The sequence below is a fragment of the Lycorma delicatula genome, chromosome 5, assembly GCF_047948215.1.
Source record: "Lycorma delicatula isolate Av1 chromosome 5, ASM4794821v1, whole genome shotgun sequence".
Lineage (NCBI taxonomy): Eukaryota > Metazoa > Arthropoda > Insecta > Hemiptera > Fulgoridae > Lycorma > Lycorma delicatula.
Window position 1 is genome coordinate 9724047 of NC_134459.1, and position 17725 is coordinate 9741771.

At 30.3% G+C, this 17725-nt stretch overlaps 1 protein-coding gene across 1 annotated transcript; it reads left to right on the top strand.

The window, feature by feature from the left end:
• Window positions 1–533: 533 nt before the first annotated feature.
• Window positions 534–10256, top strand: LOC142324691 (HSPB1-associated protein 1 homolog). Its single transcript, XM_075365593.1, has 6 exons — window positions 534–590; window positions 770–906; window positions 2972–3099; window positions 4450–4571; window positions 8572–8685; window positions 9918–10256. Exons 1-6 carry the CDS (start codon window positions 534–536, stop codon window positions 10254–10256), a joined length of 897 nt encoding a protein of 298 aa, XP_075221708.1.
• Window positions 10257–17725: the final 7469 nt, after the last annotated feature.

Here is a 17725-nt window from a genome sequence, read left to right on the forward strand (position 1 = left end):
TGTAATATATGACGTGAATGGATACAGTTTCTGGTTCCTCAGTATGATAAATAAATGGCCTCATTGGGATGCCACCAATGTAAATGCCTTGGTAGACATTTACATCGATGATTTATTAACTCAGCTTTTGCCTTTGCTGTTGGCCCCGTCCGGACATCTTGAATGTCCTTCATCATTTCCCTCTGAACTAGTTAACGGAGTTCATGGAAGCATGAACCCCACGAGTAATAGGCACCAGTGATGGTCTGACCCTTCTCCAGGTAGTCTGTTAAGATGACTCTATGACAGTTCCAAAAAAAAAAAAAACAGAACTGATCTTCCCTCCAGCCTTCTTGGAGCCTCGCCCCAAGAAGGCTCAAGCTGTTGTGCTTCCACCCCTTGCTCATCTTTTTGGTCTCTGGATTACATTGATAGATCCAAGATTCATCTATAGTTACTAGGCGACCAAAAAAATTCTCTTTGTCTTACTCCAAAAGATTCAACTTTTCCCTTGACAGATCTGCTTGTCTGCTTTTGAAAAGAAGTCAGTAATCATGGATCACAGCATGCTGACATCTTTGTGTCAACCAAACAAATCAACATTAATAGCTGTAATTTACAACATTATGTATAAGGATCAGTTAATATCCAGAATAAATTTTATCTAGATAAAATTTATTATCTCTGATATTTCTTACTAATAATTAAAACTTTATCCCCTTGTATATTAAATTATCTGTAGTTGTAAATAATCATGTACTTGTATTAATCATTTATTTATTACTTGCAGTCTGTTTCTTGGAAACCTTTTGGTTTTCCAGAAATAAATGGAGAAGATTCTACTATGTGGTTTGGAAGTGAAGGTGCACATACTCCTTGTCATTTTGATTCATATAGTTTAAATATTGTTATTCAAATTTATGGGAAGTAAGTTATAACAAAAATAATTTCTCGGTTTTAGTATTTAATGAATAATTTAAAATAATCTACTTTCTGTATCTTTATACTCTTGCTTTAAAACTTGTGTAATTTTATTAATTTTTGTCTCAGATATTGTACTGTTTTTTGGGCTTTTTAAAGAAGTCAGAAGTCAAGTTTTCAAAATATAAAAATAAGCGCAAAAAACACATACATAATTACAGGTGCCACACACATGGCACCTACAGTTATGAAATGTGCTGTTATGTTCATGAGAACAGTACTTTTGCTAAGAAAAATAATCTTATATTCCAAAATAATAATGGTGTACCCCAGTGGTTCCCAAACTTTTCCAAGTCACAACACCCTTTTTCAATTAAAATCTTTCCATGGCGCCCTATCCTAAGTAAATATATGGCTACTCGTAAATAAGATAAAAAAAATGAAACTCATGCACCTTCATTATTTTTTTACTTTATTTACATTAAATTAATAATTATAAATATCTTGGTTCAATTAATTATGAAGTTTTTACAATATTTCACGGCGCTCATGTGAAGAGGTTGTGGCTCCCTAGGGTGCCGCAGCGCACAGTTTGGGAATCACTGGTGTACCCCATGTCAAACTAAACGACATAACTGTTTTAGTATAAGACCCCAATTGATTAGCGTTAGAGGTAAGGCCTTATTACCTTTAAGTTAACAATTTTTAATTTATTATCAACAAACTTAATAGATTTTTCACAAATTTATTTATAATAAATCTAAAATTTTTAGTTTTACACTGGCAATGAATTTTTAAATAACCAATTAAAAAAAAAACTTGAATTTTTGCTATTTAAGTTTAATATATACAATAATATGAAAGTAACTTTCATTAACTTATTCTAAAATATTGTTTTTTTATTTATTTATAATTTTCAAATATAATAATTACGTTATTTTATGTATTTATTCATTTAAAAAATTAAAATGACTTTCATTCCTTTTATTTTTTTTTTAGAATTAATCCTTTTGATACTGTTCTGGTCATGCTCCAATCAGGCAAACTCTGGGGCAGTTCCTTTTTTATCTATGGTGTAGCTTATAATACCTATCTATTCCTAACATACTGACATAAGATATTATTACATATTGATTTGAATAAAGTATTTATTTAGATGAATAATTTTGAACTAACATCAAGAAGAAAAATATAAGTTATTATTCTTAATGTTTTTCCTCTTGATGTTAGTTCATGTATGTCGGTGATAGATGTAGGTATGGCTAAAACCTAAGCCCCCAAAAATTATTTCCCTGAAAAATTGGTTTGTTAATCATTCATCAGAAGTCCTAGCTATGGAGGGTAGCTACTGCATGCTCCACCTGTACTGCTTTCAGTCAGATTCCACAATTTTATAAATAAATGTATGTTTGCAAAATAATAAACAAAAAAAGGTCTTGTTTCCACTGAAGTGAGATCATGAATTTTGAAATATCTAATTTGCATTTAGTCAGTATCAAATTTGTTTGTTAGGTACCATTGTTGTAATGGTGTGGGTAACCCAATATTACAACTCACTTCTGAAAACAGGACATCTCTTCCCAAGAATTAAACCAACATTTCATGCCACATTAGAGAAAGTAAAGTTTGAAGTGGTTTTTCTTAGCCTTCTCTCATATATATATATATATAATATGATGAGCTATATAAACTAAATAAACCAGTGAAGATATATAAACCAGTGTTCCAGCCATAAGAAAGATAGTGATACAGTGATACTTATCAATCGGTATCCAAAATTTCTGAAAATTATCATCTAGTATACTAGGCGAAGCTGCATTCTTACCAGCTCAGATTGCCCTGTAGTTAGAATCAATGATAAACAAAAAATGAATTGGACAAAGTATGTAAAAACTACTAATAGCATTTTGATTTTTATGAATTTTCCAAGTATAATTTCTTCCTTTATTAATCTTCTACTTTTCAACAGAAAACTTGTTTTGTAAAATATTATGTATTATGAATTTGAATAATATTTATTTTGGTACGATGAATAATCTTACTCTGTTTTGAATTTCAATAACATTTTTAGAAAAATGTGGATTATGTTCCCTCCTGACAGCACTGATAAAATGAAGCCAACTCGAGTTCCTTATGAAGAATCTAGTGTTTATAGCAAAATTAATTTCTATGTGGAAATTCTGATTTCACAGGTATTTGGCGTAAATTTATTTCTTTATCATTATTTTCATTTTAATTACTTTTATAAAATAGAAATTATTTGTATTTTTTTTATTATTTAAACGTGTTTATTTTAATGAGATAGTTTACATTTCTACATTAATCATTAATGTAAGAAGTGTGATGTGACTGCATTGGAATCCTTTCATCAGTGAAATGATTTGAAATTTTAGAATAATGTTATTGAACTCATACTATCAAACTGGAAGGAAAGGTTTTGTACAATATCAAAGTATGCCATAACCTAACCCTGGCTAAAACAGAAGTTTTTAATTAATTTAAGATAATTAGTAAGAAATGTTTATTTTATGTTTTATGTTTATTTTCAAGACAGTACTTAAAAAATAATGGATTTATTAAGTGATAATTTATCTTTTAATTTGAATATATAGTTAAGTCACACTTGAGTTGATGGCTGTACTAGATGCTTGCATTTTGTAATTTTGGGTTAGTTACATTGCTATTATTATCTTAATTTTACAAATTATATAAACTACACCAAAAGAATACATAATTGGTTTCTGTGTGGTAAGTTCATTCCATAGTTCTCAGTATCAAAGGGATTCTCCAAGTCCCTTTATTGGAAAAGTGACTTCTCCAAGAAAAAGGAAAAATGTATCCTAGGAAAACATGTGTTATATACATGCGATATGTAAATGGTCATTTTAACATATGGTCTGATTTTTTTTAAGTACTTAATGTTTGTGGTCATAAAAAAAACATACAAATATGAGTATGACTCCATTTGAGCTTTTACACTACTTTTTTTCATTATTACGTATATATTTGCTTTCCTTCCCACTATTTTAGTTATCCAAGTGATAGTTGATCAGCCCTGTTAATGAAATGCTATAACCAGTGCATATTAGCAAAATGAGAGTTAAATCAGATAAAATAATTGTATCTTCATATGAATCTAAACTGAGTAATTTGGTTTTGTATCTATTTCACTGAAAAGATGATGCTATAATCATTAGACACTAAGACTTTAATTTTTTTGTACAATATGAGGAGCTTCAATGCATAAGAAATTTGATTTTGGAATTTTCTTTCTTTTGGATGTATAATTTGAACTTGTATTAGGACTTTACATCATTTTATAAATGTAAAACTAAGTTTATAGGTTTAAAGTAAGTAAAAGTTACAGTTAAGTCTTTTAGGTTTTAATGTTTTGGTCGCGATTCGTTCTTCCAATCTAATTTAAGATCTTTATTTCATATTCTAAATGATTGAATTACACTTCCGGTAATTCCATATGTTCCATGTATGAAACAAAATAACTACACTTTAATCTTTTTATACTAAGTTACTTATTTTCTTTTGTTGTAGGATTAAATGAAGCTTATTTTGTTGTACTTAATCCAGGAGATGTTCTTATAGTTCCAAATCAGTGGTGGCATTATGTTGAAAACCTTTCAACTGCTATTTCAATAAATACATGGATTCCATTAGTAAGTGACAAATGCTGTAACTGAACTTTTATCTTAGTTTTTATGTGCTAAGGTGAAAAAAATGACACTGATTTTTTAATGATAATTAATATTTGTTACAAATATTATAAAATAAATAATAATTTTTTTTGTTAAATTATACAGAGTATTCAGAAAGTTGCTCTGTACTGGAATTGTGGAAGTGTAATTATAAAACTTTTGTAATTATTACTTTGTATTTTTATTATTTATTTTACAGAAAGGGATATTACAATAACTGGAATAGTTTATAAAAGGTGTTGAAAAGACCTCCTTTGACATCAAATCAATACTGCACAGATTTCAATTTATTTTCAAACACTTAAATCAACTGATACTGAAATGTCTAGTATAAATGTGCCGTTATTGAGGTTTATAGTTCATCAATCTTGTATGGTCTGTGGTGATACACTTCTTGTTTTGCTGTCTCCCATAGAAAGTAATCTGAGGGAGTCAGATCAGGCAATCATGCAGGCCACAAGCCCCCTAAAATGATTCATTCACCAAAGATATTTTGTAAAAAAATCATTTATCTGTAATCTTGTCTGTGCTCCAGCGCCATCTTGTTGGAACCAACTGTTATTGATTTCCACTTCTGTTAACTGACTAATGAAGTTTGTTAAAACAGCACAATAATTATCACTGTTAACTGTATTTTCAAAAAAAAGTGGACGACAATGTGCATTCTACTCTCACTGATCCAGACTTCAATTTTTGCTTCGTGTAAAGATTGTTTTTTTTAATTCATGGGGATTAGTTGTCGACTTCAGTCATATTTCGTGAATTATATACCCTCCCAGATGAAACCAAGCTTCATATGTAAAAAAAAATTTGTAATGTCAAGGATACCTACAGAATTTTAGGCAATAAAACATTTAAACCATTGACAATAATTTAGTCTTTTGGCATGATCTGTTGGTTTCAGTTCTTGAACACACATTACTTTGTAGAAGGAAAGTTTCAGTTCTTTTCTTACAGCTTTATGTGTGGTAGTCTTTATCTTTCTGCTGTGCTTACTTATGCATTGACTTTGATGGACTTTCGGCCATAGCATCTAAATATCAAGCAGCTTCTGTTCATTTAGTTTAAGTGGTCTTTCACTTTAATCAGTGCCTTCAACAGAACCTGTTGCCCAAGATTTTTCAGTAAGAGTTCAAACTGCACGGTGGTGAAGAACGGGAGTATTTGAAAACTTTTCAGAAAATTTGTGCTTCATTAAATCAATACACTTATCATCTTCACGAAAGATGTGTTCAATGAGAAAAATGCATGCCTCTACCAAAAGAACCATTGCATTTCTTCCAACTATTGACTTCAATAAATGAAACAACTTGAAACAAAGCACATTCATTCACAACTTAACTATTGATATCTTGGATTATTACTGAGCAATGCCCAATAAACCCATAGGGCAACCAATCTAATGCAACCATGCTACGCCTTGGGCCACAGATTAGCCAAAGGTGTAACATGCAAGCATGATACAATTGAACAAGCAAGTATCTAGCAGTCAAAGTAAAACTGTGGTACATTACTGGCAGAGAGATAAATGTTTTTAACACATGTATATTAAATAAGTAAATGTAACATTCTAGTGCTTAGGACCATATTGTTTGAAGAAATTGTGTATGATTTATTTTGATGATCATCCAGGGAAATTGGATTCATGGAAATGAAGTGCATTTTGAATTGTCAGCTACTGTAAACAAACTAAATTTTCATAGTGATGTATGAGAATCCTAGACTGATTCATAAAAGATTATGACACAAGTGATACAGCTTTTTATGGTATTTCATTTTATAGAAAGAATCATAAGTTTAATCATACATTAAAAACTGAAGATAGTGTTACAGTTGAGTAAATTGCAAGAGTGCATTAAAAATAAATTCTGTATGCTTTTCTAAAACCAAAGCTCTATTGTTATAAAGTTTATTGCACTATACTGTGGCTTCAGCAAGAAGAAGCCGATGCTTGTACTGGTGGAAAATATGACTGTGTTAATGTTCCTAAGCCAGACTTAATTGTATATAAATGCTTTCTCTATGTTTATGTAAAGTTTTTATCATAAAGCCTTGATACACCAATAAGCTGAATCAGAAGATAAATTATGAGACACCAGTTACCCCTTAATATACAAGATAAGTTTATAAATTAACCTCTTGTCAAATAATAAATATAAACAAAATAAGCTGAAAAAAATTACAGTATATAAAAGTTACATGCATATTTATATTTCTTCTTGACATAGACCTCTCCCAGATTCAAGCATTTGTTGTATTGACACCAGCTTGTCTGTTTGCTTTTTAAAGAGTGGTATCCATCTATTCATCAATTTCACCCATGAATTTATGTCAATGTTGATGAGCCAACCAATTCTTTAATTTTGTAAACAGATGATGAAAATCAGATGGTGCCAAATTAGGGCAGTAAGAGGGTGGTGAAAATTTTGTTACTTAAACTTGTTAAATGTGCTCTTAGTGCTAACAATTGTATGATACCATATATTGTTATCCAAAAAATTATCTCCTTAGTCATCCCTCATTGTTTATTCTGTATCACTCACTCTCCTAAGCTACACGACAGTAATTTCCACAGCCGGCCTGATAAATTCTACCAGTAAATTCCTTTACAGCCCCAAATTATAGTAACCATCATTTTTTGTTTGTTTGAATTTTTTGAACTTGTTCAGTGAGTGTGTGTGCATTCACTATTTTGAATGTTCCTTTGTCTCAAATATTGATGAACCAAATCCATGCCTCTTGCCCAGTAACAATACTGTCAGGAAATTCACCTTCCTTTATTTTCATATTACTGAAAACAGGTCTTTGCTCCTCCCATTCTTTTCGTTAGTGGGCATCTGCAAGTCGTTTTGGTACATCATGCACAGTACTTATAACCCAATCTCTCTGTACAATTCTGAAATGAGTAGACCTTAAAGTTTTGAGAAAAATTTACACTGAGTTCAGTAACTGTGAAACAGCATATTCAGTTTTTTCAACAAGTTCATCACACACAATGCCCTCTTCTTGACTTGTCATGCACATTAATTTTCTCTTCTCTGAATTTCCTCTACCATTCTCTCATAGAACCATCACTCATTACTCTTAAATACACAGCCCGTGGTGAATCTCAGATGCAGATGTTCCTTGTGTTTATAAAAAAACAATGTTTATCGCTAATGGAGGGAGCTGTAACAATCACCTCCATATTTTGCAATTGCTACTTAAGTAGTACAGAATAAAGTGGCAACAGACTGTATGTGTGACAATATTTAAGCTTATCTGATGATTATTACACATATACTGTGATGCTGTGGAAACTGGTAATGCCCAATCAAAGGTTAATTTATAAATAGACTACATATCTTATAGCAAGTCATAAAGAATTTCAGACTAGGATGCAGTAGAGTTGCAGATATTACCCCCAAAAATTTACATTTTAAGCATATACTCTTCCTTTTAATAATATTTACATGTATGTCAGACACCACAACTAAAATGACCTGACATGAGATCCAAGTCAGTCTTAAAACAAACTAGCTCAGTCAAAGATAACACACATCCCATGCCAAAAAGTGGTTTCCTATTAGCTTCTTCAATGAGCTAAAATTGGTTGCATATCAACTTGCAGATGTTTATCGCAATATTTATTTTAAATATTGTCAGATATTTATGGGACAATATAAAACTATCACATCATAATTATCACATTAAGTTTGAAGTCCCTGCTAGTGAATACAGGATGGAAATTTTGTAACATGAAAAATGCTAAGTCTGACTCTGATACAAACTAGGAACCTTTTGAATGAAATATTAAGATGCTACTACCACTGCAGTGGAGATCACCAATGTACACTTCAGTTCAGAAACAAGATATTAATTCCCAGTAGACATTTATTATATAAAGCTATGCATATCTATTACTGTAATATAATACATTATACATTTTTTTAACATTTAACACTACTTTTTTTATTTTTAGGAATCTGATGACGAAAAGAGACTAGAGGAATGTTTAGTCAGAAATTTTATACTATCATCAATAAATAACTTGTCCATCACAGAACAGGAACGTATTCTTAATCCAAATGAGATAAAAACTTAATGGCTATTGCACAAAATACTCTTTTTCTCTCACTTTTATGCATCATCAAATTACGCCAGTTCTAGGACAGGCATTACAATAAAATGCTGTCTAATTATTTTAGTTTTAAGCCATTTCCTTTGTATCTTAAGAAGTTTTGGTTCTATTGTAGTTGCAAGCATGCTAAGTCTTTTCCTTTCTCTACCTCTCTATAAAATTATTTTTCCTTTAATAACTATTTTCTCCATATCTCTCTAATGTCCAAATAATCTGTTTTTACTTTTATATGCATCTTATTTAGAATAAAATTTTTGCGATATTTTATATTTCTGCTAGTATTATCATAATTATTTGAGTGCTATTTTCAGCCCTTTTTAGCATTGTCACTCTTAACATTTGTAGTTGATGTGTTTCAGAGTACCTCCATTCTTAAAACTAATTTTCGCACAGTCAGAGTGTGTTAAAAGTAGTTGTGAGAATGGAGGTACTCAAATCATTTAATTATAAATGTTAGAGACAGTGCTAGGAAGGTCAAAAAATAACACTTCAATCAATCTTATGTAGAAATTTGATATATTATATATCTTAAATCTTAATAAAATAATATTCTTTCACACTTAGCCTGAATGCTTTTTCATGGAAATTCAAAATTCAGCTAAAACCTGAAAATGCTAAACCTGATTACTGTTATGCTAAAAAGCCATTACTGTTTGGATTTGAATCTTAGCAAACTTAATTGGCATTAAATTTGTTTGTTTCTTGTACATGGATAAGCATGTGATCTACAAAAAATAATTTAACACTTCTGTATGTTGCCTTGTCAATTTCTGTAAATGTATAGTTAGAAAATTTGACAAGAGATTGTTATTCTAATATTTTAATGTAAATTTTTTTTTTCAAATGGATTTACCCTTACAGAAAGAAAGTACAAGTAACAACTTCATTTAAGGGTAATGTATTTATTTAATACATATTATAATTAACTTAAAAATTTGATTTGATAATTTACTTTGAATATTAATGTAGTAAGATTCAATTAAATAATTAGTTTTTAATCTTTCATAAAGGATTTATAAATTTATTGCAGTAAAAGATTTTTTTAAAAACTAGCAATTGAAAATAAAGTATATTTTCTTAAATGTTATAGATGAATTGTAAATAAAAGTAATCTTGTGTGTTTAAAAAGTTTTAGTATACATTTTTTTTAGAGATTTTTAATTATTAACATTATATTTCTGTTGAAGGAGGAATTGTTAATGGATAATTCAGGTGCTGATGGTACTACTCAATTAAATTTATGCATATCAAGATGTAAAGAAAAATCACTTTCAACAAAGAAAAATTCCTATACAAAAGACTATATAACAGATTTAAAGGATTATAAAAGTATTGAAATAGTTAATAAATTACAAATGAATGATGTAAAACAATTTTTGTGCAAGAAATGTAAGTGTAATGTGAACAGGGAAAATATTAACAAATTAAAAATACCTTCTGATAACATAATAGATGATTATATTAATGCTTTTTGTCATCCAGATATTATAGTAAAAGTAAAAGAAATGTTATTGTTAAATAAATAAATAATAAAGAACATTTTTTATAATTTTTTTTCCCAATCGTATATATTAAAAAAGAAAATTGGTAAAAATAATTTTTCTACAATTTCTCTGAAACTAATTAAGTTACTAACTTCATTGGGGGTCTTAAAACACTCTTTATGTCAGGCCACACCTAACATGCATGCACTGACTTCAGTCACACTTGAGATGAGTTTTGAGGGAACATAGTGTTTCTTATACTCATATCCTTACTTCAATGTCATTTAAAACAAGATATCTTATTCAGACTTATTCAGATAGAGGTTTAACTTATATATAGAGGTATAACTTATATATAGAGGTATATATATAGAGGTTTAACTTATATATAGAGGTATAACTTATTCAGATAGAGGTTTCGTTAAAGTCTTAAAACACTCACCACATCAAGCCGCATCAAATGAGCCCACACAGACTTCACTCACTCAATTTCTGTAAAGGTTTTGAGGTAACACAGCTCTTTTCTCATACACTAATATACACTCAAACCGCGATATCTCAGCAACAAATTAATATACAGACTTCACCTCTTAAAAACGCTGAGAAAATTACATAAAATTAAATGAGCTTCTGACAGCACCCCTAAATTTTTCCTCAAACTCACATTTACCTTATTCAATTAATGCATCAACCAATAACAAAGCAGGTATATCTGCTCTCTGATTGGTTTAACACACTAACCAATGACAGAGCAAGTGCATCACCTTTGTTAGCGATCATGTTCAGAACTGCTTCGGATCAAAACGCAGTCCCAAAATTCATAGTCACCATGAATGCAATACAGTTTACTATTTATTACCATCATATTATTAGAAAGTCTCTCAGTAGCAAAGGAAGTATGTCCTCGTTCTGCAATAGATAGGAGGATGTTGCACCCTCCAACATTTTTGCGTTCCATTTCATTCTTCCCTGTTCAGTAGTGATTTTGCCATTGTCAAATGAAGTTGTTTGTTAAAACTGGTGTTTAAAGTTTCTTAGTTTTTCAATTTGCTGTTAATTCATATGTTTTAATAAAAACTTTTAAATGGCTCTTAGAAAAACAGTAAAAGTTACTATAATGTTTAAGAAACAACATACAGTAAATATTTCAAATACTTTTGTGATAAATTCCAATCAAGAAATTCAGAAAAAAATGATCAACAAAGATTAATAAATCTGATATGGTTACAAGAAATTGATGCCACCTATAATGGAAGAAGTTAAGACCAAATTGTAAAAACAAAATCAAGACAAGTTCTAACACTACAGATATTGATGTTCCTAAAATAGATGCACACTTCAGTGATGAAGGGAGTATTTGAATCCATTCCAAATTTTAAGGAGAACATAACTTATTCTGTGCTACATGTGAAAGATGATGTAAATTGTCTGATACGAGCACTATCATTCTGTAAATACAAATCTTATTTCACAAAAGTCCCACAACAAATAGTGTCATACGTTGTATGACATTTATGTGATACATGTGTGATATTTCAACTCAGCTGCTCAGTATGAAAATTCTATGTTGAAAAATGGAACATACAGTAGTCATATTGAAATAGATGTGACTACTCTGATCTACTTGGTGAATATAAAAGTTTTCACAAATAATGGCAAGCGGTTCTTAGGAGGACAGGAAAATAATGTATTCTCTATATTATATACTGGAAATTGTTTTAATGGCCATTATGATATCTTGAATGAGTTAAATCAGTTACAAGGGGTGGGTGAAACTGAAAGCAACAAAGGAGGTAAAATCCTAATGGAGAATAGTAATGATTAGTTTAGACCTACTATATAGTAAGACTATTCAGTCTTACAGAATAGTAAGACTATTCTGACTGGCGGTTGTGAGACAAAGATAAAACAAAAGAAAAGGGTTGAAGACGGTTCTGAGTTCAAGGTAACCAGTCGATGTGCTGTATCAGATATGTATAGAAGTCAATAGACAGAGCATTTGAATTGTATGGAAGAAGATAAAATCCCAAAACGAGCTCTAGTTTATGTTCCTTGAGGAAGATGAGGTAGGGTAGACTGAAGGAAAGATAGTCAGAACAGTCAATGACCTAACCTGTGCAGGAAATTATGATGAAATCAATGCTTATGTACGTTCTTACATAACCATGCATCAAAAGATTTCAGAAGAAAAAGCTTCTGCTTTGAAAGAAAATCTTCCACAACAAATTTTGTATTGAGGTTTTACCATGAACCATCTGCAGATTGTTGGCTTTGATCAACAAATTCTGAACTGCTGTAGTATTTGAAACAACAGTTGGAGCACCACCTTCTCATCCATATTACTGTTTATCAAAAAGGAGGAGGATTGCAAAGGATGGATTAAGATCGTATGCACTGTGATCCTATGTGTTATACCTTAATTTGACCATGCGGTGAAACTGGTTAGAAATGCCAAGTGGAGGTGTATGTCAAAAAAATACAAAAGACTGCGACTATGAGAAAATAAAATTTACCCACAACTGCTGTAAGTGGTAACTGTCCTGCAGATGCCTTCAATCCAATAATAAACGCTGGAAAATTAACTGCAAATTTTTGTGGACTACTACTGTCACATTGAAGGAGATAGACTAAAGTGTACTTGGAGAGAGCAAATTAAATTGCATGTAGAAACTGAATGTAAGTTTAGCAGATGCATTATGCATCAGGGCTGAACAAGAAAATATTAGAGTTGGTCAGATTTACCTCTTTATTTTATAGCCCTAAAAAATATGATGCAAATCTACCAAGATGCTTTGGCATTAGTTATAAAGTTTGGGAAAGCTGATCTCTTAATCACATTTACATTCAATGCTGGATGGCCAGAAGTAGTAAACAGTATTCATCCTTGGGGAACAGCTAACAGACCAGATATTGTAGCACAAGTTTTCCATGCTAAACTTGTGGAACTGAAATGACGATTTATATAGTAGAGATCTTTGGAAAAGTTAAAGCATTTCTGTATATAGTGGAATTCAAAAACGTGGTTTGCTCCAAATTCATTTGCTGTTAACATTGGTGGATAATTACAAATTTTGAAATCCAGATGATATTGATAAAATTGTATCTGCTGAATTCCCAGATCCTTCAAATGTAACACTTTATCAACTGGTTAAGACTCACATGGTATTTGAACCATGCAGTCAACTGAATCCTTGCATTTGTATGGAGGATGGCCAGTATAACAAAGACTTCCCCAAATCGTTCATTGTTGCCGGCCTCCGTGGCAGCGTCTCTGCTTTTCATCCGGAGGTCCTGGGTTCAAATCCCAGTCAGGCATGGCATTTTCACACACGCTACAAATCATTCATCTCATCCTCTGAAGCATGCCCCTAACGGTGGACCCGGAGGTTAAAAAAAAAAAATCATTCATTGAGGAAACAAAAGAAAATATGAATGGATATCCACTTTATAGATGGAGAAATAATGGTAGAACTATAACTTAAGTATTCAAGGAGAGCGCATCAAAATTAATTATCAGTTAGATCACGGTTTCCTACAATTCTTTCCTTCTGCTTTAGTTTCATGCCCGTATAAATGTGGAAATCTTTGTAAGTTCAAGTACATCGATAAACATGAGTACAAAGGTCATGACTGCTGTATTGTGGAAGTTGCAGCCCAAGGGGTGATGAAATTGATCATGATGAAGTCAATTTATTCTTGAATGCCAGATATGTTGGTCCAGCTAAAGCTGCCTGGAAGATGTCCACATATTCTTGCATGAACAGTTACATACTGTAGTTCGCTTGCACTCATTTGCCAGATTCTCAAAATGTATCTTTTGATACAATTCTCCTGAGGATGCAGTAATTAAAGCTGAGTTGTGTAATACACAATTATTTGCATGATTCAAATTGAATAGAAATTTGCCTACAAGGAGTCCTTATTTTTATCCTGAAATGCCTGTTCATTATACTGTTGATTCAAACAGGACTTCACAAATTTAAAAGCACATACAAAATTATTGAAGTAACTTACAGATTCAGTTGAGATCTCATTTCATAGAAAAATGCATCAAGTTTGTCACCCAACATTCACTTTGGTTCGATATAGCATTCATTTGTAATGCGACGTACATCCCACCTAAAGTTGATTTCATTCCAGATTGTAACCAGCAAATTGGGCATTATTTCTGCAGGTGCAGCATTAATTAATTCCAAGTCTTAGCTCAACAAGGCCAGCAGGCAAAGTTGGTACATAGACTCAATCTTTAATAAAATCCATCAAGAAGAAAATATCGGGGTCAAATCTGGGGAGTAAGGTGGCCATGCAATTGGACCTTCTAAACTAAACTAAACCATCAACCTGGGAATCGAGTTTCAAGAAAATCTTGACTTCTAGGCGGTATTGAGGTGAATCCCTGTCTTGCTTAAAGTAATGGTATCCATCTTGCTCCAAGAATAAACAATACCATTTAGTTACCTCCTGGAAGAATGAGCCGTACAGTTTTTTTTTTTTTGCTTAGGGCACAGCTACCCCACATTTGGCAATTATGGATATTTACTTTGTCACAGATGTGAAACGTTGACTCATCACTAAAAATTACATTCTCTAAAAGTGTATTGTCTGCAGTTCTAGCCATCATTTTCACAGAAAACTGCAGCCGAGCAACTTTATTGTCATCTGTAATGTATTGAACCACAGTTAGCTTGTATGGCTTCAAGAGCATTAGATAATATATTTTTTTGAAAACAGTGCCCCCTTACATTTGGAACAGTATGTATAATTGTCACTTGTTATTCTAATAGTAAGGGAAAGCTAATTTCAAAACCTTGTAATCTTATTTTTGATTTGATTGCTGAAGAAATTTTTATATTTTTCTCTTTACTATTTGCAGTTGTGATTTATATCATTAATTTGTGATAAACTGACGAGTGATGCAGATCTACTCATTTTTTGGTAGCTTTAAAAACAAAAATTGTAAGTATTGCTCTAAATAACACCACTCTTTTTTTTGTTACATGTACAACACTGGTTATTTACTACATAGGTTAAAAGTGCGGATCACTTGAACAGGGATTATAATGAAAAGGGATAGAGGTATAAGGTAATTCTACAAAATACTAAATTTTGAGACACTTCAGTTTATAGTTCAGGCAGAAAAAATTGGTAGGATCATGTATTGTGAAGGGCTTATGTATTCTTAAATGTTATAGGCTCATTTCAGTAGATTGAAAATAAGTTAGTGAAGACTAAAAATGTCATAACCTGAAATATAATGAAATTTACAGCAAGGTGTGATTTGTTGTTATAAAAATATACTTCCGTCAAGTCTTAATCTGATAAAAATAAACAATTTCCCATTGTCACAAAACAATCAGTTATACAAAAGAACAGTCATACAAACTCATACTATGCTGTTGATAAACAGCATAATGAAAATGATTACTTTGATAAGAGTCATAAAAACAAGAAATGGATAGAATAAAAACACCATAAGCAGACCTCAAAACTAGAACTGATTTCAGGCTCTCATCCTGACGTTAATTTTCAGAAACTATATTGATCTTTTAAAATGTTTGTAATTTTTCACTTGACAATCTGAATCAAAATATTTTTAGTTGATACTTGAAAAAAAGAACATAAACTTCAAATATTTACGACCACGAATACCGTTGAAATATTTAAAAATAAATAGTTACCAGATCATTTAACTAAATAAAACTTAAAAAACTGGTAAGCAGAAAATATGTATTTTTGATACACAAATTATGTGTATATCAAATCAATTGATAATATCAATTTTAATGAATTAATAATCAATTACAGTAATTGATCAGAGTTCACTAATAGAGTGAAGAATTCTGATCCTTAAATAGTTTTATATATATGAGTGCACTTTTTATTTTGTACAAAACAATCAGGAAGTCAATCAGTTATTTAATTGTTTTTAATAATTAATATATTAATAATAAATGTAAATTTTAATAAGAATTGAAAATGGTTTAAAATTCAAAATATGCTTCACAGTTGGTATGTTCTATTCAGTTATAACATTAGCTTATACTTGAGATAAGAATATATTAAAAATAAATAAATATTTTCAAACATGTTAACTGAAAAAATTATGTTAAAGGTTTATGATAGTCAATTTTCAATTTACATAATTATCACTTTTATTAAATTTAAATTCTAAAAACCTGCTACTATAGGATTTAGAGTGAAAGGCTCTCTTTTATTTGTTATTCCTTTTTTTTATAAAAATAAACAAGATAAAGCACGTGGCCATTGAAACGTCAGATTTTTACAAATACTACAATCTAACTGCTAACCAGCTGATTAAATGAATGAAATCTAATTAATTTTAACATCGTGATTTGGCAAGATGCAAAAAAGACTATAACTAGAAACCATTGGTTAATGATATAGTTGAAAATTTATTTATTATCATTCATGAAACAAAAAGCAGGCCTAAGACCATGTATGGTGGTATGTTGTTTTTTCATTTATAATTTATTAAATAAAAGATTATTTTGTGTTTTAAATGTACAACATTAATTTGATTATATTAAATTAATATTTATTTTGGGTACTCTTAATAATACTTTCAATTAATTATTATTTGTTAATAATAAAAATAAAATGACTAATGATATTTCAATAACTGACCGGTTTTTAAATATACTATAAGTTCTTTAAGTAATGATTAAAACATATTTCAAACATAAGCACATTAAAGTAAATTTAAACTAACCATATCCAGTAATGTAAATTAATTTTTTAAATTAATGAAATAAATATCTAAATTTAAAAATTAATTCCATTCAAAAAAAAAAGAAATTAATAATGACAAATTCAACTGGTGCACACTTACTCCAAGCTTACAACTGCACAATTATAATTTAATAACTGTTTTATAATGCAGGCTATTAATTAGCTAGGAAGACATTATGCTTGAGCTTTGCAAAAAATGACAATTAGCAATTTTAAATATACCAATAACAACAGATTTTATTTCAAACAAAAACTAATAATTAAGGAGCACTTTGCTTGAAGCAGACTAACAAGCAAAATCATTGTAAAACTCACGGCGACAGTAGGTGATGATATCAGAAGTACTTATGAATGAAGACCATACTTTATGTCTCGTTTATTTACACATAAACTGGAGGTAAATATTCATATGAATATTAATAATGTGTACAGCAAAAAAGATCTACCACAAAAGTTTATGTTCCCTAGGTATGACACCATTGAATTACAACTAAGAAGAATACAAATCATACATAATTTATTCAGTATTACTTAAAAAAAATCTCATGTTTTTTGTTGGTATAAAAAAGTACATTATCAATTGACAAAATAAAATAGTATAAAAATGTCTGAGTATATTACAAAAAAAAAAATTATTTTTGAATATTAATATTCCTCATAAAGATATTAAAAAATTGGAAATATTGTTTCCAAAATTTTATAATCAGCCCAACAATTTTATTCTGGGGCTGAGGCAATAAACAAGATCTATCAACTACAGT